This window comes from Sesamum indicum, linkage group LG3 (genome assembly GCF_026168435.1).
Source record: "Sesamum indicum cultivar Baizhima isolate 11 linkage group LG3, ASM2616843v1, whole genome shotgun sequence".
Lineage (NCBI taxonomy): Eukaryota > Viridiplantae > Streptophyta > Magnoliopsida > Lamiales > Pedaliaceae > Sesamum > Sesamum indicum.
This window is the reverse complement of record NC_142659.1, coordinates 5780395-5805186: the sequence shown is the minus strand read 5'-3', so window position 1 is coordinate 5805186 and position 24792 is coordinate 5780395. Positions and strand designations below refer to the sequence as shown.

Below are 24792 nucleotides of genomic sequence, written 5' to 3'. Positions count from 1 at the left end.
AGTAAATATCTTAATTATAAAAAGAATATATTAGATAATTTATCCAATTTAATAATAAAAAGTAAATGGGGTATAAATAAAAATATTCCTAGATATATAAAGTATTTTTAAGCTAAAAATACAAATAATATTGATGTGCATAAAAATAGGTTGACTCAAATAGACCTAAACGATCATTAGAAACGAGAGCCCCATAACATCCTAAGAGGCCCAAATCATGAGAAGCCCAAAAGCACTTGATAGGCGGTCTTGGCAGGTGTCCCCTAAAAAGGAGACAGGCGGGCTGCCTTGGCAAGTACCCCCTAGAAAGTAGATAGGCGGGCGGCCTTGGTGGGTGCTCCCCAAAAAACAGATTGGCAAAGTAAGGAGGTTGAAAGCATCCCCCTCTCATTTGGTCCATGAAGAGATCTAAAACCCAAGCTAGGCCCATCAATCCATGATGAGGATGACTCGTTGAAAATTACCAGGCTCGGCTCAAGGAGGAACCCCCTACCCCAGAATCGTCCAAGGATGAAGCCTGCAAGCTTGGCCCAAGAAGGAGGCCCCGTACAAAGGCCTAATGCATCTTTTCAAGGCCAGTCTGAAGGGAGGAAGGTACCTTCAAGGGGTTGGATTCTTCAATCTAAGAGGACTCCCAACCAAATAGGAGTTTGTACAAAGAAGGTGTCCCGCTTCATCCGATGAGTTGCTGTGTAAGGAATGGATAAAGTGGAACCTAATCCCCTCCTGAATCCCGCCTTCTTCACTGGTCATACGGTCCCCCTCATCGAAACTCTTGTTACAAAGGGATTCCTCCTCTATAAATAGGGGGGTACCCTCAACAGACGACCCTTCCACACTCGAGAACCTCTCTTGCTGCTACTCTATTATTCTAATTCATGCTCTTCCATACGAAATTTTCATTTCTTTCACGATTTCTCGTTATAATTTGTTTTTATACTTATCTATTTTTAAATTTGAGACTAACTTAAGTATTGGAATGCTAACCTTTTAGAAAAATAAGAATGTTGAATAGTTCTAAACTGGCTTTTATGTGTTTATAGCAGTATGAGTATCATTATTTTCAGTATGGAACAAATACAATATTCAAGTATTTTTTTCTCTTTTACGTATTTGTAGAATTGGGTTCTACAAATAATTCCGTCCCAGAAGCCGACAACTCGTTGCAATATTTTGTGCATCGTTCCAAAGAATAATTTATTCTTATAGTGAATTCTTGTAATATAGTAGTAAAGTATCTTAATCCTGCACATATAAGTGGCATTTATTAATGTAAATTATTCTTGTAATCTAAATGTTGCAGAACATATCAATTTGATTTTTCAAATATAAAACTGAAAATTCTCTATGCACGTATATAAATTTTGGTGTATACAAAAGAGAACATTTTTTTTTAATTTGAAGATAAATTTGACATTACACAAGAATTCATTCATCATTCGTTGACGTTCTAATCCATATGTGATTGATCACTTTTTTTAAGCTGTATACATTGGTTCAGGTTTGGCCAAATCGAGTTTGGGCAAGATAATATTTAATTTAGATACGTTGAAAATTTGTCGATACGTAATTTTTTTTAATTTTTCTCTTTTAAAGAAATTATTTTTCAATTAATTATTTGATTGCACATGGTGGGTATTAAATTTGACAAAATATATTATATCCCTTTAAAATAAGAATATACTAATTTGATCGTCGAAATATTCCTATCGGGATACCTAGCTATCTCACCTCTTCTCAATGTTTACACGTTATTTCCAAACATCTGAACCATGCTCTCAAGGAACTAGACCTCGTGACCACGATCAATATGTATTGTATCCCATGTTATAAGCACTGTGTGAAATAATTAAAACAAATGAAGGGATCTGATGAGCGTGCAATAAGAAATACTGTCACATGCTGTATAAAACACAATGTAACAAAATTTTATCTGTCAATATTGTGAAAGAAACCATTAATATCCAAGCTGGGGACACCAATAATGCTGTCACATGTACATAATTAATTTTCAAGACCAAACAAGTACAATCAAGTTATCTATTTATTGGGTGAGATTCATATTTGATAAAAGACGAGTATAAATCAAATTTTATATATAGAGAGAGTCGGCTTATTTTGCGCTAAATTTGTTTATGATTATTGTTGTCGTTAGCACGAGACCTTATCTGATAGGCTTATATTTTAGTCGAATATGAGATAATATGCCACAAATGCAATGAGAGCAAGAAAAATAAAAATGTTGAATAATTTAAACCAGCTTTTATGTGTTCGGCTGCGATGTTTTTATGAGTATCATTACTATTTTATATGGTAGCGCTGTTAATAAAAATTTTGCTTAATTTTGTTTTTCTCTGAGCATATATAAAACAAATTAAAGGAGTGGATGTGTTGTTACTATGTGATTGGTTTGATTGAAATGTAGTGTTAAACATTTACAACAGATCGCCCAAAAATAAGTCATTAATATCTTTTCTCAAAATATGGAAAAGATAGAATGTTCACATTCTTTTTCCCTTCTTTCTTAGAATTGGATTCTACAATCACTACAAAGAAAATTAATTGTTCAGACGGAAAATATTCATTTCAGCTTCGGACGGTTTTGCAAAGGCTTTATAGCGGATCTTTAACAAGTCCTGGACAATAAGACTGTTTATAAAAACCGTTGCAAAATGAGGTTTATCACTTTTTATCTCAAAAAACCTTCCAAGAAAGTATCTCAACCTACATTTGGGACGGTTAATTAGCGAGGGATGTAATCCATCTCAAATTTGAGATGTTTTGGTTGAATTGTTATGGTTCCATGACCAAAATAATAGGTTGTTGCAAACTTGATGCTAAATTCCTGGCAATATGAAATGAAAATATCTAAGTTGTTATTTTTAAATAATAAATAAACGACATTGTATAACTTCTTTTGCAGTGAATTATGGAATGGGTTTTGTGGTGGACGTCCATCCAAAAGAAAAAAAAAAACTATTTAATCAACACTTAGACTTTTTGAGGGGGCTCGATGCAAATTTGTTTTAAATTTGTCCTATTCTTTTGGGTGTCTGGGACAGATATCCATCACATAGCCGTTGCAAATATTTATTATTTTTTGGTAAGCAAAATCCACCCCAAGTTCGTTGCAAATCCATTGCAAATTTAATTAAAGTATTATCCATTCATTGGACTACATTTGTGACAATCAGATATATACATCTCTAATTTCTTGCAAATCTGAGAAGGATATATTTCACCAGTTCCAAATTTTTTCAACACTATTAACAACAATGGGTATTATTATTTTATAATTTATCCCAAAATTTAGAAATTTGTTTTAACGGATTTTATAGAACAAAATACTTTTGATAAGATTATATTTTTTCCGTACACATAACATCTTGGTGTTATTATTCTAAAGTTTTAAATTTAGAGTATGATCATGTAAATAGTAAAATAATTTTCAAAATTCAAATTTATTTACATGGATTTGATATACAGTGGGACAACTTGTGTCTAACAAATTCAGAAACACAACTACACATAAAAAGCTTCTAAGACTTTATATTGGAGAAATATATATACATAGATACACATTCATACTATTACAATAATTTTAAAAAGAATAAAATTAAAATTATAGGGTCGTAAATTCATTGAATAATTTTTATCTTAATACTATTATCCTAACCCCTATGAGTGCATATGGATTAAAACTGCCTTTCAAAAGTTGCATAGGGGTAAAATTATCCTAAAATATGCCAAAAGACTAAAAGTAAGCAATTTCGTAAGTTACTGGATCTAAACAAAAATGAACATAATTATCGGATTAAAATTAAAATTAGGCATACTTAAAGAACTAAAATAATACTTTTTTCCATTCTAAAACTATATTTCCATTATTGTTATACTAATAATATTTTTATAAATTTTTTAGAAATAGATATACTGCCAGATTGTAAAATCTATCTAAGTATATGTCTTCTCCGTCTGAAATTCTGATAATCCCTGATGATCTAGCCACTGCAGAACGGCAGCCTCCGAATTCTTTTCAGTGTGTGTGAAAAGAGACAGAAGCTAGCAATGGCTCATTCTGCTCTTGTTTCACTCATGAATACGCTTGAGCTGATTTTGCACTCTGATCGCTTTGACTTTTTCCGTGCCAAACACCATATCATCTCTATTTACAGAAAAGTTCGGTTCTTGCAAACGTTGTTCGAAGATTCTCCCCAGAAGAGCAGCCAAGAAGAGATGGATTCCTTGGAAATCCGCATCAGAGATTCAGCATCTGTGATCGAAGATCTTGTTGAATTCTACGTTTCGGAACAAGTCTGTAAAGATTCTGACAGGTTCATCGCCTGGTTGGATTCTCCCACTGATCTAGAAAACTGGGAGTATCAGGAGTTAGATGAAGTACTGGTGGAGATTGATTCCCTCGTGGAAGAGCTGTTGAATGATAGGTGCGGCTTGAAGGATTTGCTGCCGAGGCAGCATTTGCCTGTTCTTGGCTCTTCAAGAGATGCTCGTGTTGGCAAGAATGTGATGGTGGGCTTCGACGAAGATGTGATGGAACTGAAGCATAGACTTACCGGATGGGAATCTAAGCTCCAAGTCATTCCCATTACTGGCATGGGGGGCGTGGGTAAGACGACTCTCGCTAGAAACCTTTATGATGATTCACTTGTCAAAGATCACTTTGATCTTTGTGCTTGGGTAACAATATCCCAAACATATCTCGTGGACGATGTAATCCGAGGACTTTTAGCAAATTTTGGAGTTGTCATTAACAGACCAAAGGAAAAGAGTGTTCAAGATTTGACGCAGACTTTGTGGAAATTTTTGAAGGGTAGGAGGTATATAATCGTATTGGATGATATGTGGAGTACACAAGTTTGGGATGATATGAAAAGGATGTTTCCGGATGATGGTAATGGGAGTCGGATCATGTTGACGACTAGGCTGCAGGGTGTGGCCGTTTATGCAACTGACTCCTTTAGCCCTCCTCATCGGATTCGTTTGCTGGACAAGGATAAGAGTTGGCATCTACTTTGTCAAGAGGTATTTGGACAAGAAGGCTGTCCTCCGGAATTTCAAGAATTGGAGGATATTGGCAAGATGATAGCACACAACTGCAAAGGGCTCCCTCTTGCGGCTAGGGTGGTTGGTGGGCTTCTTGCAAATTCAGCAATGACACGAGAATTTTGGGGGTACGTTGCTGATAATGTAAACTCAATTACCATAGAGAACGATGAGCAGTGTTCCGAGATATTATCTTTGAGCTATAATCATTTGCCTCATCATCTCAAACCTTGCTTCCTCTATTTGGGAGCTTTCCCTGAAGATTATGAAATTCCCGTCACCAAGCTCATCAGATTATGGATAGCTGAGGGATTTCTGAGACCATCTAGATCAAAAAGCTTGGAAGTGGCTGCTGAGGGATACTTAAACGATCTCATTGACAGAAACCTTGTTATTGTCCGCCAAAGAGGATCAAATGGGAAAACAAGAACATGCACCATGCATGATCTTTTAAGGGACTTGTGCTTAAAAGAAGCTCAAAATGAGAATTTTCTTCACATCATCAACAGGTCTGCTCAATTTTCTCCCCCGGACATGGATAATATTCCACGTCGTTTGATCATGCATCTAGATATTCCTGAAGGTAATGACATTACTGAATGTATGGAATCAATGACACTCACTCGTTCTGTTTTGTGCACCGGACGTGTTCTCTCTACAGTGCCATTCTACCAAAGTTTCAGGTTTCTGAGGGTATTGGATTTTCTTGAAACAGAATTCTCGGAATTTCCTTTTGCGTTTCTGTTCCTAGTGAACTTAAGGTACCTTGCTTTCACTTTCCAAAGTTTTCCTGTACTCCCTTCTAAAATATCCCTACTTTGGAAACTCCAGATATTGATTATCAAGGATCAGCAGAACTTGTTAAACAGAGAGTATTTTCCTTATTTCCAGTCCTACTGTGAAGTAGACACACCATCGGAAGTCTTCCAGATGGCACAATTAAGACATGTACAGATGACAGAAATTTTCTTGCCTAATCCTATTGATAAGGAAAATCCTGTTGTCCTAAAAGACCTGGAAACACTTTGCACGGTCGCAAATTTCAGATGTACAGAGGAGGTCCTGAGGAAATTCCCTAACCTTAAGAAATTGGGTGTGTATTATTATGGTGCTGGAATAGAAGACTGGTCCTCTTACGACCTCAAAAATCTTGTCCGCCTATCCAAACTTGAAAACCTGAAACTCGTGTTCAACTGGCCGCTTAATGAAGTTTTGTTGCCGAATCTCAGCTTCCCCCAGAGCCTCAAAGAGCTAACTCTCAATGCTAGCAAGTTATCTTGGGAAGATATGTCGATTATTGGCTCGTTGCCTCATCTTGAAGTTCTCAAACTTAAAGAGCACGCCTTCACGGGCGGCGTGTGGGAGCCAGTTGAAGGGGAATTTTCTCGACTCAAATTCCTGCTAATGGACAGAATGGAGCTGGTGTGGTGGATTGCTGAAAACACACACTTCCCCTGCCTTGAGCACCTGATCATCAGGTCGTGCCACAATCTACAGGCGATCCCTTCTGGTATTGGAGATATAGCAACACTAAAAATGATAGACATCGACGACTGCAGCTCGTCTGCTGTCACGTCAGTAGAGCAGATTCTAGAGGAGCAGCGGGATATGGAGAATAATGTCCTACAAGTTCGTGTATGTCGCAATCTATTCAGTTAGAAGGTAATGATGCAAGTACTTTACTGCCTTCATATCTCTGCACAAAATCACAACTCTCTCAAGACTGCATTAGAGGTACATCTATAGAAGCAAAGAGGGGTCCCCGTCCAGTTTTTATTTCTTTGTAACTTTACAATGAATTAAAGTCTATGGAGAGTGTCAACTACAGTGATTTTAAACTCGAATTGTTGATCGAATAAAAAAATTAAGTGGGTTAAAAGTCATATGTCTTAACGCCGTCATAGTAAAAAATAATGAATTATTTACTATTATAATTAAGTTATAACTAAGTTTTATTGTCAATAAATAGTTGACATATGTTGAAATCCATCATTTACAGCTCTTTAGTTTGATCAGTTGCAGCAGCTGACAGAGAAGAACAGAAAAGGAGGAAGAAGAAAGAAGGCCTGGTCGCGGTTTTTTTTAGTTAGCGTTTTTACTTAGCAATGCGTTTCTTTAAGTTGTATTTTTTCTTCTTTAGTCGTGTAGTTTCTTTATTATCTTGTGACAGCGTTTCTATTAGTGAGAAACGCGAGTTTGCTAGTAGCTATTATCCTCTGTCTATAAAAGGAGAAGTAGTCTTCTCCTCAGTTGTAACTTGAAAACCATCTTCTGAAATATAGAGAAGTTCTGCAGTTCTCATTTCTTCTGCCTTCATCTCTCATTCAATAATTCACAATTAAAGACTCATGGTTCCGCTGTGCACAATTTTACAAGGTATCAGAGCCATCATTTGATGGTCTCTGATATCTTTTGTCAAAGGAGTTCACTGCTGTAAGTTCTTGATAATCAAGAATTGTGTCTGTTTCAAGAATGGCTAAAGAATTGGATGTTTTGAAACTGCAACCGGGAGGTAATCCAGGGATTAGCCTGGTAACCATACTATTCGATGGAACAAACTTTCTCTCATGGAGCCGTTCCATAAAGTTGGCACTCACTGCAAAGATGAAACTCTCCTTCATTAATGGAGAAAATAAAAAACCAGAAAAGAATGCAAAAGAATTTGAGCAGTGGATAAGAACCGATTCTATGGTGGCTTCATGGATATTGAATTCCATCAAGAGAGAGATAGCAGATTGTTTCATGTACACAAATACATCAAGAGCACTATGGAAAGAACTGAAAAACAGATATGGCCAAAGTAATGGGCCAATGGAGTATCAACTCAAGAAGGAATTAAGTGCTGTCATTCAAGGGACAATGCCCTTGTTTGCATACTTCTCCAAGATCATGAGATTATGGGATGAACTTTCTTGTATCACTCCCACACCTAGCTGTACCTGTGGCAACTGCACCTGTGGAGCATCAAAAGAATCTGCAAGAATTAAAGAAAATGATCAGCTCATTTAATTCCTCATGGGATTGAATGAAGCTTATGATAATGTAAGAAGTCAGATTCTGCTAATGGACCCAAGACCGGACATCAACAAAGCCTACTCAATGGTGCTCAATGTAGAGAAGCAGAGGGAGGTGAATTTTGGACAACCATGGACAACCACGGACAACCCCTAACATAGCTATGCAGGTCTTTAAGAAACAAGACAACTCAAGAAACTTTCAGAAAAGAAAGAATTTGGTGGACAAAAAATCCCTGGTCTGCAAGCATTGTGGAAAAACTGGACATCAAAGAGAAGGATGCTTTGAAATCATTGGGTATCCAAATTGGTACAAACCTCTCCAAGATCAGAAGAAGAACAACCAGGTCACTTCCAACAGATCTGCAGTGGCCATGAACACTAAAAATGACAGAGCCAACAACAGTGTTGATGAAAGAACCATGTCCAATCTGATAAGGTCAGAATTTCATAAATTTTTTGAGGAGTTGAAATCACAAGGATATGGAAATATACATGCAGACAGGTATGAATATTCAGGTAAAAATCTTGAACATAATCTGTTAAATATCAGAAAATGTGATTCTTGGATTATTGATAGTGGATATGTGTAATAATCATGCCCTTTTTGATCTTGCTAAACCATATACTGAGAACACTTACATACATCTAGCAGATGGTAGCAAGCACTTAATCATGCACTCTGGTAATGTGAGGCTCACTGATAAACTGCTGCTAGAAAACACTCTGCATGTTCCTAATCTGAAGTTCAATCTCCTATCTGTCAGTAAACTATGCAGTTATACATCTGTGAGGTTCAACTTTTCTAAATGTCACTGTGTTATGTAGGACCACAGGACTAGAGAGGTCATTGGGATAGCATGCTTAGTAGAAAATCTCTATATCATCAAGACTGAGTCCTTTGACAAAAGATTCATAGAAGATGTACTTGCTGATTTCAGATATACAGGATTCATAGTTGCTAAGATAGAACCATATTTATGGCATAAGAGATTAGGTCACCTATCTCATGATGTATTGATTAACACAGGTTTAATTGAAAAAATTACAAACAAAAATTCTACCTGTGAAGTATGTCCTCAGGCTAAACACCATAGATTAACTTTTTCTGTCAGTAATTCATATTCCACCTCTTGTTTTGATCTCATTCATGCTGATTTGTGGTGTCCTTATAATGAGTACTCCCTTTCCAATTGTATGTACATGTTAACTATAGTTGATGACCATAGTAGATGCACATGGACTTACTTGATGCAACAAAAATCACAAACTTTTAATTTGATAAAGGAGTTTCACAAATTGGTATGGACTCAATTTGACAAGAAAATTAAAAAGAGAAGAACTGATAATGGTCTAGAGTTTTTAAATGAACAATGCCAGAAATTTTTTAAAGAGGAAGGAATAATACATCAAACCACATGTACATATACACCTAAAAAAAATGGCATTGTTGAAAGAAAACATAAACACCTTTTAGAAGTTGCTAGATCTCTTTTATTTCAAGCTAATCTACCTAGAATGTTCTGGTCTGAAGCTATATTAACCTCTACTTATATTATAAATAGGATTCCCACACCTGTCCTAAAATGGAAGGCACCTTATGAGATATTAATGAAAAAGGCTGTTGATTACTCCCCTTTTAGAACTTTTGGTTGCTTGTGTTTTGCTACTAACAGTTTACCTCACAAATCTAAATTTGACAGTAGAGCTATTAAGTGCATTTTCTTAGGCTATGCTAATAATCAGAAGGGCTACAGAGTTTATGATATTGATAATAAAATCATTTTCACTTCTAGAGATGTTGTCTTTAAAGAAAACATTTTTCCTTTAGCTAATGAATACACTGATCCCATTAATTCTGATATTCAGACTTATAACCAATCTATCACTAGAATAATATATGACCAAGATGAGCAAGACATTCATACAGAATCCAATCCTGAAATTATAGATGAACATACACCTGCTGCAAATCAACAAGAACATGAACACACATCTAATGACATGCATTTGAGAAGATCTAGAAGACAAATCATTAGACCTGCTAAATTACAAGACTATGTATGTGTTTGTGATGAAGAGAGCAAAGACATCTACACTGTGAAATTCCATGATAACATGAAGACTTGTATGAGTGCAGTTTTTAATTTGCCTACTGAACCTAAAAAATACACTGAAGCTGTGAAGGTTAAAGAATGGTCAGAGGCTATGAAATCAGAAATAAAAGCACTAGAGGACAATGACACCTGGGACATCACCAAACTTCCAGCAGGTAACAAGGCTATAGGTAGCAAATGGATATACAAACTTAAATTAAAACCTGATGGCAGTGTAGATAGATGTAAAGCAAGGCTTGTTGCTAAAGGTTATAACCAAATTGAAGGAATTGATTACAACGATAGTTTTCTCCTGTTGCAAAGGCAGTGATAATTAGAACCTTCCTTGCTATTGTTTGCAAACAACATTGGTTTTTACATCAGCTAGACATTAACAATGCTTTCCTGCATGGTTTTATTGATGAAGAGATTTATATGAAACCTCTAGAAGGATATAATGTCCCTATTGGACATGTTTGTAAACTAAAAAGATCCCCATATGGCCTTAAACAAGCCTCTAGGCAATGGAACATAGAATTTACAAAACAATTGGAAAAGATTGATTTTACACAATCTAAGGCTGATCATTGCTTGTTTACTATCCACACTAATACTGGATTTTTTTGTCTTCTTGTTTATGTGGATGATGTGTTAATTGCAGGGCCTTGTGAGCATAATATAATTGATTTTAAAATAAAATTGCATAGACTGTTCACTATAAAGAATCTAGAAAAAGCCAGATTCTTTCTTGGTTTAGAAATTGGCAGGTCCAATGAAGGAATGATTATTACCCAAAGCAAGTATGTGAGGGACATTGTAGCTGCTGCTGGTCTCACACAATGCAAAGCTGCCAACACCCCCCTACCAGCTGGTCTGCAGCTTAAAGCAGCTTCAGGACAACAACTCAGCAATCCTGAAGCTTACAGAAAGCTGTTGGGTAGGCTGCTGTATCTTGGCTTTACAAGGCCAGATATCTGCCATGTCACTCAACAGTTGAGTCAATTTATGCAATTCCCTTGTCAAGACCACTGGGAAGCAGCATTACATTTAGTAAGATACCTGAAAAGGACAATATGCCGAGGCTTACATTTCAATTCAAACAACAACTTCACTGTGGAAGCATATTGTGATGCAGACTGGGCTACCTGCAAGGAGACAAGAAAATCACTCACAGGTTATTGCATATTTTTAGGAGGAAGCCTGATATCCTGGAAAACCAAGAAACAAACTATTGTTTCACGATCTACAGCAGAAGCAGAGTACAGGAGCATGAGTTCAACTACCTGTGAACTTATTTGGATTCACAGTCTGCTTAAAGATTTCAAGATCAGTATACAAACTCCTATTCCTTTCTATTGTGACAACCAAGCAGCTCTGTACATTACAGCTAATCCAGTCTTCCATGAAAGGACCAAACATATTGAAATTGACTGTCATCTTGTACGAAATAAGTACAAGGAAGGTTTCATTGCACCAAAGCATATTGCTTCAAAAGAACAGCCTGCAGATCTTTTTACCAAGATTCTAACAGGACCAACATTCATGTATTTCGTGTCCAAGTTAAACCTTGTCAATGTCTTGACAGCTTGAACTTGAGGAGGGAGTGTTGAAATCCATCATTTACAGCTCTTTAGTTTGATCAGTTGCAGCAGCTGACAGAGAAGAACAGAAAAGGAGGAAGAAGAAAGAAGGCCTGGTCGCGGTTTTTTTTAGTTAGCGTTTTTACTTAGCAATGCGTTTCTTTAAGTTGTATTTTTTCTTCTTTAGTCGTGTAGTTTCTTTATTATCTTGTGACAGCGTTTCTATTAGTGAGAAACGCGAGTTTGCTAGTAGCTATTATCCTCTGTCTATAAAAGGAGAAGTAGTCTTCTCCTCAGTTGTAACTTGAAAACCATCTTCTGAAATATAGAGAAGTTCTGCAGTTCTCATTTCTTCTGCCTTCATCTCTCATTCAATAATTCACAATTAAAGACTCATGGTTCCGCTGTGCACAATTTTACAACATCCCCTTCTTAAGATAATATTTAATCTTAGTTTATCGATTATGATTTAAATTGCGATTTAGTTAATCATAGGAGATAAAAATTTAATTAGATTATGGGCTTAATCAGTTTGTTCATTTGTTAATGTATAATTCAAATAATTATTATGATATGGGAGTTGATTTGTTGGTGTTTTTGTCATTGTTCATATAAAATGTGTCCAGAGTTCAATTTTAAAGTTTATCATTTTTTAAAATTTTAGAAAAGTTAGTGAAGCAACGGTTCACTTGATTTCGGATTGAGCCAATTGTGTCGGCGGTTCAACCCACGATTCAAACAGTTTTTGAAAAATAGAACGATTTTGAGACTAATTCGTTTTTATTAGTTGAACCAAACCGTTTTATGAATCGAGTGATGATTCATATGGTCCCTGACGATCGGCCCAGACTGAATTTTAAAATATTGGTCTACTGTAAGCTAATATTATTTGTATGAAGTGCCTGTTAGACATAAAATTTAATCTTACATCCTTATATTTCTTAATATGCTATTATATTAAAAAGGTATATACATAAAAGTCAATGGATGTCACCAAAATAATAGACAATAGCAAGATGTTTATTGGTAATTTACAACAACAAGCTCTCCAATTATGTACAAAAACTCATCGGTATTTACAAATCTTGAAGCCTTTGAAGGGTAGATTATTATTTTTTTTCTTTTTGGGATAAAACAACCAAACATGTTTTTTCATTGCAAAACTCTGTTTATTTTCTCTTTCGAAATAGGATTGACTGTTAGATGTGACGGTCAAATAACGGACGATAGTAATAATGATAAAAAGACTATAAATATTAAGTATCAAATCTGATGATTTGAAAATTTATTATATTAAAATTGAAATAAAAACATAATTAAGATATGAGAAGGAAAATTATCCCAAACCATTAATATCAAGGATATGAACCAATAAGTTGATATATGTTTATTGATTGTAATAATAGCCGGGCTAGATATACCTAAAATGTTGTCCCATAATTACCAAGGGAAAGCAGCTACGACCGTCTACCGCGAGGGGTCGTCATTTGTTGGGGCGCATAAGCGGAAGGTGGTAAGTATTTCAAATCATATTTTTAATTTTATTTATTTATTTTTATTTTTAATCATTGTTTAAATTAAGTTTTGAATGGGAGATACAACTCGGACACCCTGTCACTCAGATGGAGGTGCTCGAGAAGGTCTACAAAAAGAAGGAGGACGGCCAGTGGAGTGGCCCGAGGGCTGGAGGTCGGAGTAGTAATTAAAATTTTTTTCGTAATTTATTCTTTTAATTTTATTATATTTTTTAATCTAATTATTTAATATGTTCACGGGAGACGTTCTTGAGGATGATGAAAGAACGTCATTGACAACAGAACAGCAATGAAGAGCCTCCGCCATTGTCCTTTCAACACTCCGTGGACCCTGACAAGCAACAGGTCTGGATGTCAGCAGCGGGTGGTCGAAAGAGGGACTGAGTATCCGATCTCAGCTCTGAGGCCCACCACTCGATTGCTGGACCATCCCAGGCGACCCAACTGACTGCTCCCTCACCCTCGCCACCACAGCCGCAACGCTCCGACATAGATGATCGAGTGTTGGCACTCGAGCACTACATCAGAAGCATTGATCCCACCTGGCCCGATTATCTAGCGCTCGAGCTTCCAGCTGATCCCCCGACACCCGACGGCGATGACGATGACGACGAACACGCGGCCGCTGGGGATAATAGTTTAGACTAGGATTTTTTTTGGTATTTTGTAAAAATATAATTTTTTAATAATATTTTAATTTTTATAATTGAATTATTATTATTTTTATATTATGTGTATTTTATAAAAAAATATTTACTTAATTTTATAAAAATAAGTTTTAAAATATATTAAATAAAATAAATTTTAAAGTATATTAAATAAAATAAAATTTAAAATATATTAAATAAAATAAAATTTTAAAATATATAAAACAAATTTTAAATAAAATTAAATAGAATAAATATTAAAATATATTAAAAATATAATAAATTTTGTAATACACCGATAAAATGTATAATTGTCTGACCGTCACAAAGAATGTTCAAAAAACAGTTAAAAATTAAAACCCAGGCCGTTTCAAGAACCATAACAAAATAAATGAAAAAAAAAAGTTACAAATGCAGTGACAAAAACTTATACAAATATAATACAAACAGTTACATAGAGTATTACAAAAAACGTTCCAAACCTAAATATGTTACAAAGACCGTTACAATAATATTTATACCAAATCCAACCTAGCAGTCAGAAAAGCTGTTCCAACTTAATTTTTTTTCATGTTACTAGTTTTGTAACGGCTACAACAGATTGTCATAAAAAGCCGTTATAATTTGTAACAACTTTTGTGCAAGCTGTTACATATATTTTGTAACGCCTCGTTTAGCTGCGGTAAGCCTAGCCGTTATAAAAAGAAAAGATGTTACAAATTTTAAAAAAAAAACCGTTTCAAAAGTAGTTCCAATAAAATTATTTTTTTATAGTGTCCCTTGACTATATATATATATCTATATCTATATATATTATATGAACTCTGATCACATGAAGCACGTACGGCCAAATAATAATTCAAATAAAAATAAAAATATTAGTAAATTATAATTAATGGACGTCATCGAAAAAACAATTAATAGACAATGGCAAGTTGTTGCTTGTTAATTGACATAATATAAGCTGGCATACTAATTGCCAGCAATGTTGGTTCTGTCAATTAGTAAAAACTTATTTAAGCCAACAAAATGCCAATGTTTTCCAAGCTAGGTAACAAGAGTAGGTAGCAAGTTGAACTAACCATATATATAACTTAGACATAATGAAACAAATGAAATATTACCACGTAACTATGTATAAATTCTTGTTCGGGCCTAGTTTATTCGAACTAATTTATTTGTAATTGATCACTTTTCCTAAACTGTATACATTAGTTCAGGTTTGATCGAGTAGAGTTTGGACAAGAAACTTTTTAATTTAGATACGTAGAAGATTTTTTAATAAATTATTTGATTGCACATGGTGGATATTTGAAAATTTGACAAAATATATTGTATCCCTTTAAAATAAGAATATACTAATTTGGCCGTCGAAATTTCCCCCTAGGGATACCCAGCAATCTCACCTCTTCTCAATGGTTACAGGCTATTTCTAAACATCTGAACCATGCACCCAAGGGACTAGACCTCGTGACCACAATCAATATGTATTGTATCCCATGTTATGAGCACTTTGTGAAATAATTAATTTGGATTCCCAGAATGCTAAAACAAATGAAGGGATCTGATGAGCGTGCAATAAGAAATATTGTCACAAGCTGCACAAAACACCATGTAACAAAATTTTATCTGTCAATATTGTGAAAGAAACCATTAATTCCAGGCTGGGGACACCAATAATGTTTTCACATGTACATAATTAATTTTCAAGGCCAAACAAGTACAATCAAGTTTTTTTTTTTTTTCTGGGAGAGGTAAATTTTATAAATGGAAAAATGAGGTATAATACAACAGTGCTCGTATGATATGTTATCCCTCGATAGGCCAAGGGATACGCCATAATCTATAAAGTGCACTAGAGCTAACAGAGCTAGGAAGATTTTTGCTAAGAATCCGTAGTCTAACATCCTCTATGATTAAGGTAGCTAACGTAGCCGGCGATCTCGAAGTGTGCTCGAACCGTCTCATGTTGTGTTCCCTCCAAATGTGATAAACGCATGCCCTAAGTAGCGCACGGTATGTCATGTTAATAATGTGTTTGCCCCTCCACTTCCTAGAATCCCATTCAATATCCATCCGCCACTATCTGTTAGGCCAGAGAAATCGAATAGTTCATTTAATAATAGTCAAACAACGTCTACTATACTGACAATGAAAGAACAAATGTGTGTATGTCTCCAAGTTGTCCTCAGTACATAGGACGCATCCTCCTAAATGTGATAACCATTGCTTGTCCGTTGTACCAAGCTTTTCCTGAATAGCGAGCCAGAGAATGAACATGTGCCGAGAAATTTTTAGAGGTCCAGAAAGTAGTGAATACCAGCCTACTTTTGGACCTGGGGGATCAAATAAGCGATAGAGGGCTTGTGTGGTGACAATATTGCCCGAGAATCGCCACAAAATTCGGTCATTACCTCCGTGAATGACAGGTAGTACCTGCAAGATCTTTAGACATTTGAAGTCAGTGATAGAAGGCCATTGCCACTGACCCTCGTGAATGATAGCCCACAACCTATTGGATTCCTGCAATCCCGTAACAATAGGTCCATGGGGAACTCTCTGAATAAGAGAGCCTAGATAGTGCCAAGGGTCCCTCCATAAATAAAAATCTCACCCATTACCGATGCGGTAAACAACCTCCGATCGCAGCCATGCCCTTAACCGTATAAGTTTCTTCCAACACCATGTGCCTCTATTTTCAGATATAGTCCAAATAGAGGAGTCCTGAAGTCGTCTTTAGTGTAACCATTCCACCCAAATGGATGTCCTGTCACAACGAATAACATCGCACAATTTTTTACACATGAGGGCCCGATTCATTGTCCCAATATCTTTCAATCCTTGAGCCCCCTCATCTTTCGATTTACACACCTCCCTCCAAGCAACTTTAGCATACCCACTATTCCCTGTGCCTTTCCATAGGAACTTCCGTAAGCATTTTTCAATTTCACCTTTTTGAAGAAGGTTCTGTTACTAACATGTTTACTTCCATTGCAGGAGAGGCGTTTCACTATATCCTGCAAGTACGTCGAAAGCAGTTCAATCAAGCTAATGTTTTCAAGCTTAGTCAAATAAGGATTTTAACAAAAAAGAATGAAAGCCGAAGACCAATAAATACTAAGGGACGAAAGCACAGATTTAATAATTTGCACTCATCCTGCCTATGATAAGGCCAACCCCTCCCATCCAGCAATACGAGACTCAATTTTATTCAGCAAGGGTAGGCAATCAGATATCAAAAGTCTAGATGATATTAAGGGGAGTCCTAAATACCTCATCTACAGTTGTCCCTCCTGGAACTCAAGCATCATCAGCAGCTCCTCTTTCATTCCTTGAGCCGCTCGGGACAGTATGGAACTCAAGCCCCGACCAATCACCAAAGCGATCCAATCCGTCCTTGAATACACGTATAGAGTCCGCCGCTGCTCGACTGAAAAGATAACATCATCGACGAAACCCAATTGGAAGATATTGGAGGTTTCACATTTCCAATAAAATTGGAAGCGTCCATCTTGCTCAATAATTTGGAGAAAAACCAAGTGCATTACTTCCATAACAAGGACAAAGAGGTATGGAGATAGAGGATCACCTTTGCGAAGCCCTCTTGAGCCTGCAAAAAAACCGTGTGCCTTCCCAAGCCCACCGAGAATGATGGTGTTGTAATACACTCTTCAATCCATCTCATAAATATGACTGGGAACCCAAATAATTGAAGTGTGGCAAGGAGGAAATCCCACTCCACAATATCATATGTTTTACGTATGTCCACTTTCAAAGTACACTGTTGAGGTAATCGCTTCTCATTATATCCGATGAATAACTCTTGTGCCATCACGATGTTATCCTCAATACTCCTGCCAGGTATGAAAATCGCCTGACAAGGACTAACAAGCTTGCCCAAAGCCACACTCAAACGTTGGACCACTAGCTTAGCAATAACCTTATAAATCACATTGCAATAAGAAATGGGACGAAAGTCAGCTACAGTAATAGGGGAGTGTACCTTGGGAATAACCGCCAAGAGCGTACAATTGACCTGCTTTAAAAGTTTTCCTGTAGCAAAGAAATCCAAGACAGCTCTAGTGACTTCATCACCCACGATTGTCCATGCAGCTTTAAAAAACCCCGACGAATAGGCATCCGGCCCTGGAGCTTTGTCCTCTGCTATATCGAACATTGTCAGTTTCACATCCTCAGCCGTGAAGGGTTTGATAAGCTGCGAGGCTTCGTCCTCATCCACAAGATGTCGCGCCCAAGGCCGCAAAAACCGCAGATCCAGCACTTCCCATCGTCGATTTTCGTCAAGTAAGGACTGATAATAAGAGACAAACCCCTCACTCACTGCATCAGGATCGGTCTGGGTGACTCCATGACCATCGTTAATCTGTAACACCATCTTCACTGCACGTCGATGTGCAATCTTGCTAAAGAATGCACGTGTGCACTAATCTCCTTCCTTCATCCACTGCATCTTTGCCCTCTGTTGTAACATGTTCTGTTCCAACTTGGCTACTTTTGCATACACTAATCGACAACAATGCTCCAAATATATGTGAAGCTCATCATGTCTGTTCAAATTTACCAGATTCTGCGCCATGTCAAGAAACCTTTCTGCAAGCTGGACGTTATGCGAAAAGTTCCCTTTCTCCCTTCTTAATTCACAGAAAATAGGTTTCAAGGCTTTCAACTTTCGAGTGACCGCATACATAGGTATACCAAGTATCTCATGCTGCCAAATCTGTTGCATTCGTGAGATAAAAGACGGTAAGAGCGTAAGGTAGTTATCAAATCAAAACATACCTCCAAACTGCCTCTGAGAATCCCCGAAAATCACCAAGGGCGAACGATCAGACGTACGGGGGGTGAGGCATGTATAGGACAAAGTTGGATATCTCAACTACTAAAAATCATTCGTGAGGATCCTACTGTGACGCCCAAAAATTATAATATATAATTGGGGGATCAATTGGTAAATTTTTATGAAACTTAGTTAATTGGTAAATAAATTATGGGCCATAGTTGAAATATAATAACACTTGAATGGATTAAATTGGCGTTCGTTATAATATTTTGGGACAATTTATATTAATTAAGAAAATTAGGAAGGACGTAAATGGTATTTTGAGAAAAGTTTAATTAAATAAATAAAATAATAATAATATTATATATATAAAAATAATATGTATATATATATATATAAGTAGAGAGAGAGAGAGTTGAGAGTGGAGGTGGGGCCCAATTCCCACCACCTCACTCCCTCTTTGCCTTTTTTTTATTTTAGTTTGTATGTTGTTTTTAATATACACACAAACATATGCACATACAACACACACAACAAATTGCAATTTTTTGGCGAGAGAAGAAAAACAGACGGAGGTAAGAAAATTGCTATTTTAATTTTTATTAATTTGTGTAATTATATTATTTAATTAGTTCATTTATTAAATGTTGATTCTATTAAGTGATATACTATTTAATCGGAGTACTTTATGATTTTAACTATTTAAATTAGTACCGACTTAAATACCAAAGCGGATATAAAAATGATATCGTTGGTTAATTAGATTATTAAATTTATTAGATTTGAATGTTGCTATAGCCAATTTATGTAATTCCATCGGAATGATTAACCAAATACGCAATTCTATGTATTATTGCTTAATTAAATTATATAATAGCGAGAAATTGGTAGAAAATTCATGGAAATATTCCAAAAATTATATTTAATAAATGGTATGTTAATAAAGAGGAAAAACGAAGATTTGTATTTCGATAGAAGTGGAATATTAAAGAATTATTAAAAATTGTACGAATAATATTTAATATTGTATTTAAAAGGAATTACAATATTCTCGATATATTAATGGTGTGTAGTATAACTCATTATAGGATACGGGGGTGAGGTGAAAGGGCTGACAATTAGCGATTGAGTAGAAAGAAACGTTGTGAGGTTGAGGTAAGTAAATAATTAGTATTATCTATATATGCTTTCTGTATTTGTGGTTTTATTGTTATATGAATTTGTGGTTAATGTTGTCATTGATTTGTCTGAAATTATATAAGTGATGAATGATTTGATTTGATTGTCGATATTATGTGCGTGGAATGAGGAAATACGTTGAAATACTATGTGTGTTGTTTGATGTGTTGTGGGTGTCTGAAATGAGAATATGTTGATATATTATTTTACGTTACTAGTTGCTTACAAGAATGGTGATATGTGAAAATGAGGGAGTGGTGGAAATTGAATATAATTGTGGCGTGAATACCCCTTGACGTGTTGAAAATGCTATGTGCGAAAAGAAAGTGCTATGTGCGAAAAGAAAATGCTATGTGCGCAATGAAAAGAGCTTTGATGCGATGCTATGTGCGAAAGGAAAATGCTATGTGCGAAATGAAACAGCTATGTGCGAGATTGATGAGCCGGCTGTCAAGGGGGTTCACTTGAATTTATATAACGGTGAGATTGAGTTGGCGGGAAAAACACAATATCACCTTCTGGTAAGCAAACTAGGAAAAAAAATGGAGTTTGGTTAGTTGTCTCATTATGAGATAGTCATGTGGTGTAATAAAGTTGATTATGTTGGAATTAAATTGATTGTATTCCATTCGTGTTGCTTTTTTATCTTGTTTGGGCTATGGTTGACATGCATATATAGATAGGACTGGTTATTTGCTTATTGAGTGGCAGGCTCATTCCCCTGCTGACATTTTCTTTCAGGAATAGACTTTGAGGTGTCTGACTGTTGAAGAATAGGTCCACGCGCTATACCCAGGCAGGTCGGGCCAGTATGCAGTTTTCTCCTCTTTGTCAGTTAGAGTACAAACCACATTTTATTTGTACGGAGAGAATATAAGCGTACAGATTACTTGTGACGAATCACCTTGTGGTGTGTGATATGTATATATATATAATGTTGTGGGTTGATAATACCTATTATGACGTTGGGGTTACGTATACACATGGATTAAATTATTATGTGCATTTATATTTATAAACACAGGGATTGCTATAAGTATGACGTTTAGGGTAGATATAGCCCTTGTAGCGAAGGGGGTGCTACACCTACAAAGTCGGTATTGGCAAAATTTCACTTTTGGTCCCACTAAATAGGGTCATTCTCACTTTTGGTCCCGCGCTTTAGGTGCTCAATACTTGTAGTCCCAAAATCCTAATTTTTTAACACTTTTAGTCCCGCGCCGTTAAAAACTGACGGAAAGTCACGTGCCGTTAGTCAACTGGTATGGTCCATGTTGGTCAACGGCAAAATATCACTTTTGGTCCAACTAGATAGCGTTATTCTCACTTTTGGTCCCACGCTTTACGTGTTCAACACTTGTAGTCCCAAAATCCTAGGGCCCCGTTTGGTTGTGTTTTCATTTTCATTTTTAGTTTCCAACATTTGGAATTAGGTAGAAATGCTTTATTGGTTTTTGTGCGAAAACTGATAATATATTTGGATTAGTTGTTTCCAAATGTAGGTATATAGGTGTGAGAATATTGAATATATGTATATGTATTTTTGATGTGACAGAAATTAGTTATAAGGGTTGACCAAATTGATTGAACATTTGTGTCTTTTTCTATTCATATTTATGTATAGATATATACATATATATTGTGAATGCCAAATAAAAATGTGAAGAATATACTTTATTCAATACTTTATTTAAATAAGTTAGGTCTAAGTTAAATAAATAATTTAATATGACCAAGACATCAGCAATATAATTCTGTTTATATTTTCAATTTCAATTAAAATATTTTTTTTAATTTTATATATATCAATAAAATAGTACTTTATATTAAGGTGCAATATAAATTTTTTTAACACCTTTAGACCCACTCCGTTAAAAACTGACAGAAACGGCATGTGGGTGGCAGATGAGTCGAGCCGGCTCGCCGAGCGGCTCAACTTTGAGCTCGAGCTCATGTTTACTTGTTCACCGTTCGCGAGCTGGTGAATTTTTTTATATATATATTTTTTAATTTTTTTATATATTTAATTTTATATTTGATACTTGATCAGTTTTATAATCTAAATTGATCGTATATTATAATTATTAATCAATATCATATATTTTATTTTCTACAATAATAAATTATGATACTTTTATTTATATATTTAATCTTTATACAAAAATAAATCTAATCAAAATTATTATTTAATATGATATATAGAACTTTATGTTATATTTTAATATATATTTGTATTACGTTAATATTTTTTAAATTGACAAGTAATTCACTTATGATTCTTTATTATTTATAAATTTATGTCAAAATTTAGTAATTCTTATGAATTAATCTAAAAATCATAATAATAATAATAATAGTAATAATAATAACAAAAATAATAATAATGACGATGATGATGGTTGAACAATTCTAATTATTATTTTTATTAGATATATAATGAGATTAAAAAATTTAATCAATAATTACGATATCTTAAAATTTGGGCTCCTGATTCATACATAATTTAAATATATTCAAGATTGTGTCTATTAGATCATATCAGACGGTATGATTTAAAATCACATGGCCTAATTCAACGATACACCGTCTTGAATGATTACTCTTATGTTTCGATATCAGATGGTTTGGGTGTGTTTTTAGCATCTTGTTTAATTTTTTTTCTTGGGTTTGGGTGTGTTTTCAGTGGACAATGATTTGTTTATTTCTTGTTGTTGTTGTTTGGTTTTATAAAAGAGTTGTAATGTTGTATGGAAGACCATTATCGATTAGCAAAATTTTTGAAAAATTTTGTATGTAATGTTGTAAAATTCCTCTCCTTCCCACCTCTATTCTTTTGCAATTTCTGGAACAAAATCGAGCTCGAGCTCGAGCTCGAGTTCGAGCTCGAAAATAATGTATCGAGCTCAACCTCGGTGAGCTCGTCGAGCTCGAGCTCAAACAAAGAACCCTCTCACACTCAGTTTCTTTTTCCTTCCCAGCCTCATTCATGGCGGCTCTTAGGCCTCTCTGTCTCTCTGCATTTTACCATACCAGTGGTATTTGACTGAGAAGTTGCAAGATTTGGTCCAGAGGATGACTCAATGAACACAGCTCAAACAAAGAACCCTCTCACACTCAGTTTCTTTTTCCTTCCCAGCCTCATTCATGGCGGCTCTTAGGCCCTCTGTCTCTCTGCATTTGCATTCTTCTCACTCTCACTCACTCTGCTTCAGATGTTGAGTTGCTTTTGATGAAGATTAAGCTTTCACTGCAAGGAACCGCCGAGAACTTGCCGTTGTTTTCCTGGAATGTCTCAGTCCCACTCTCCATTAGGGTTTTGGGACTACAAGTGTTGAAAACGTAAAGCATGGGACCAAAAGTGAGAATGACCCTATCTAGTGGGACCAAAAGTGATATTTTGTCGTTGACCAACATGTACCATACCAGTTAACTAACGGCACGTGACAAGTCACGTGCTGTTTCCGTTAGTTTTTAACGGGCCGGGACTAAAAGTGTTAAAAAATTAGGATTTTGGGACTACAAGTGTTGAGCACCTAAAGCGCGGGACCAAAAGTGAGAATGACCCTATTTAGTGGGACCAAAAGTGAAATTTTGCCTTCATGGAAAATAGGTTTCAAGGCTTTCAACTTTCGAGTGACCGCATACATAGGTATACCAACTATCTCATGCTGCCAAATCTGTTGCATTCGTGAGATAAAAGACGGTGAGAGCGTAAGGTAGTTATCAAATCGAAACATACCTCCAAACTGCCTCTGAGAATCCCCGAAAATCACCAAGGGCGAACGATCAGACGTACGGGGGGTGAGGCATGTATAGGACAAAGTCGGATATCTCAACATCTAAAAATCATTCATGAGGATCCTATCCAGCCGCTTGCAAAGGTTGCGTGGGCTAGCACTGTAGTTATGCCAAGTAAAGCATTCACCCTGCATAGGCAATGGTAAGAGTCCACTATTCTGAATACAGGAATTAAAATCCTCCATCGCCATCCTTATATCGCCCAACGTACCACAAACTTCACTAAGATCTCTAACTGCATTGAAATCCCCTCCAACCATCCATGGGATGTCAACATAATTTAGCGCTAGAGCCTCCAAGATACCCCAAAGATCCCTCCTAGCAGCCACCTCATTAGCACCATAAATAATAGTAATAAAATAGGATTATGCGAGGCTCTAAATGTAATACGAGCATGGATAAATTGATATCCCAACGATAGCACATCAACATCAATAAAGCTATCATCCCATGCCAACCAAATACGGTTACCAACAGTTGCATAATCCACAAACCATTTCCACTGGGGCATTAAGAAAGACTGAATACGAGCAATATTATTCAACTGAACACGACTTTCAATAAGACCAAATAACTGTAACCTGAACTCCGCAACTAGATCTCTAACAGCTAGTTAGTGGTTCCTCTTGTTCAAGCAACGAACATTCCACATGCCAACATTCAACATGGTTCAAGGCACAAGGGGCTGCATGCTTTAGGACCCCCAAGAGCTTCATCTGCTTCATCAATCAAGTGCAAGCATCAAAAGCATTATAGGTAACAATGGCCTTACCCTTATCCACTCGACTCGGCCCCGTCTCCTTCGTTAGTATGTCTCGATTTTCAACTTGCTCGCTACAAGCTGACTGGTTAGTCCCCTTCTCACAACCATCTCGAGCAGGACCCAATTTCGGTACATAGACAGTCACTGAAAGCTTGGTAGAATGGACCACTTTCTTCAATCCACACTCTTTGGCACTATGACCTAACGTCATACAACTGGTACACTTTAGCGGCAACCACTCATACTCAATGTCGATCTTACAGGGCGATTCTCCTCCATCTTCATCAGGACTCATCATGATAACATGTTTTGGCA

At 36.1% G+C, this 24792-nt stretch overlaps 2 protein-coding genes across 4 annotated transcripts; both read left to right on the top strand.

The window, feature by feature from the left end:
- Nucleotides 1–3877: 3877 nt before the first annotated feature.
- On the top strand, nucleotides 3878–7367 carry LOC105157485 (putative late blight resistance protein homolog R1A-3). Of its 3 annotated transcripts, none has more exons than XM_088878379.1 (2): nucleotides 3878–6726; nucleotides 7072–7367. In XM_088878379.1, exon 1 carries the CDS (start codon nucleotides 4069–4071, stop codon nucleotides 6721–6723), a length of 2655 nt encoding a protein of 884 aa, XP_088734505.1. In that variant the 5' UTR covers nucleotides 3878–4068; the 3' UTR covers nucleotides 6724–6726; nucleotides 7072–7367. The 3 variants fall into 3 exon arrangements, with proteins under 3 accessions (XP_088734505.1, XP_088734504.1, XP_088734503.1); XM_088878378.1 differs by having other exon boundaries at nucleotides 3879–6726; nucleotides 7081–7367; XM_088878377.1 differs by having other exon boundaries at nucleotides 3879–6726; nucleotides 7064–7367.
- Nucleotides 7368–7536: 169 nt separating this feature from the next.
- Nucleotides 7537–11764, top strand: LOC105157483 (uncharacterized). The gene is made up of 7 exons (XM_011073888.2): nucleotides 7537–7999; nucleotides 8096–8193; nucleotides 8249–8597; nucleotides 8659–8840; nucleotides 8907–9108; nucleotides 9808–10350; nucleotides 10836–11764. Exons 1-7 carry the CDS (start codon nucleotides 7537–7539, stop codon nucleotides 11762–11764), a joined length of 2766 nt encoding a protein of 921 aa, XP_011072190.2.
- The last annotated feature ends 13028 nt before the right edge of the window (nucleotides 11765–24792 follow it).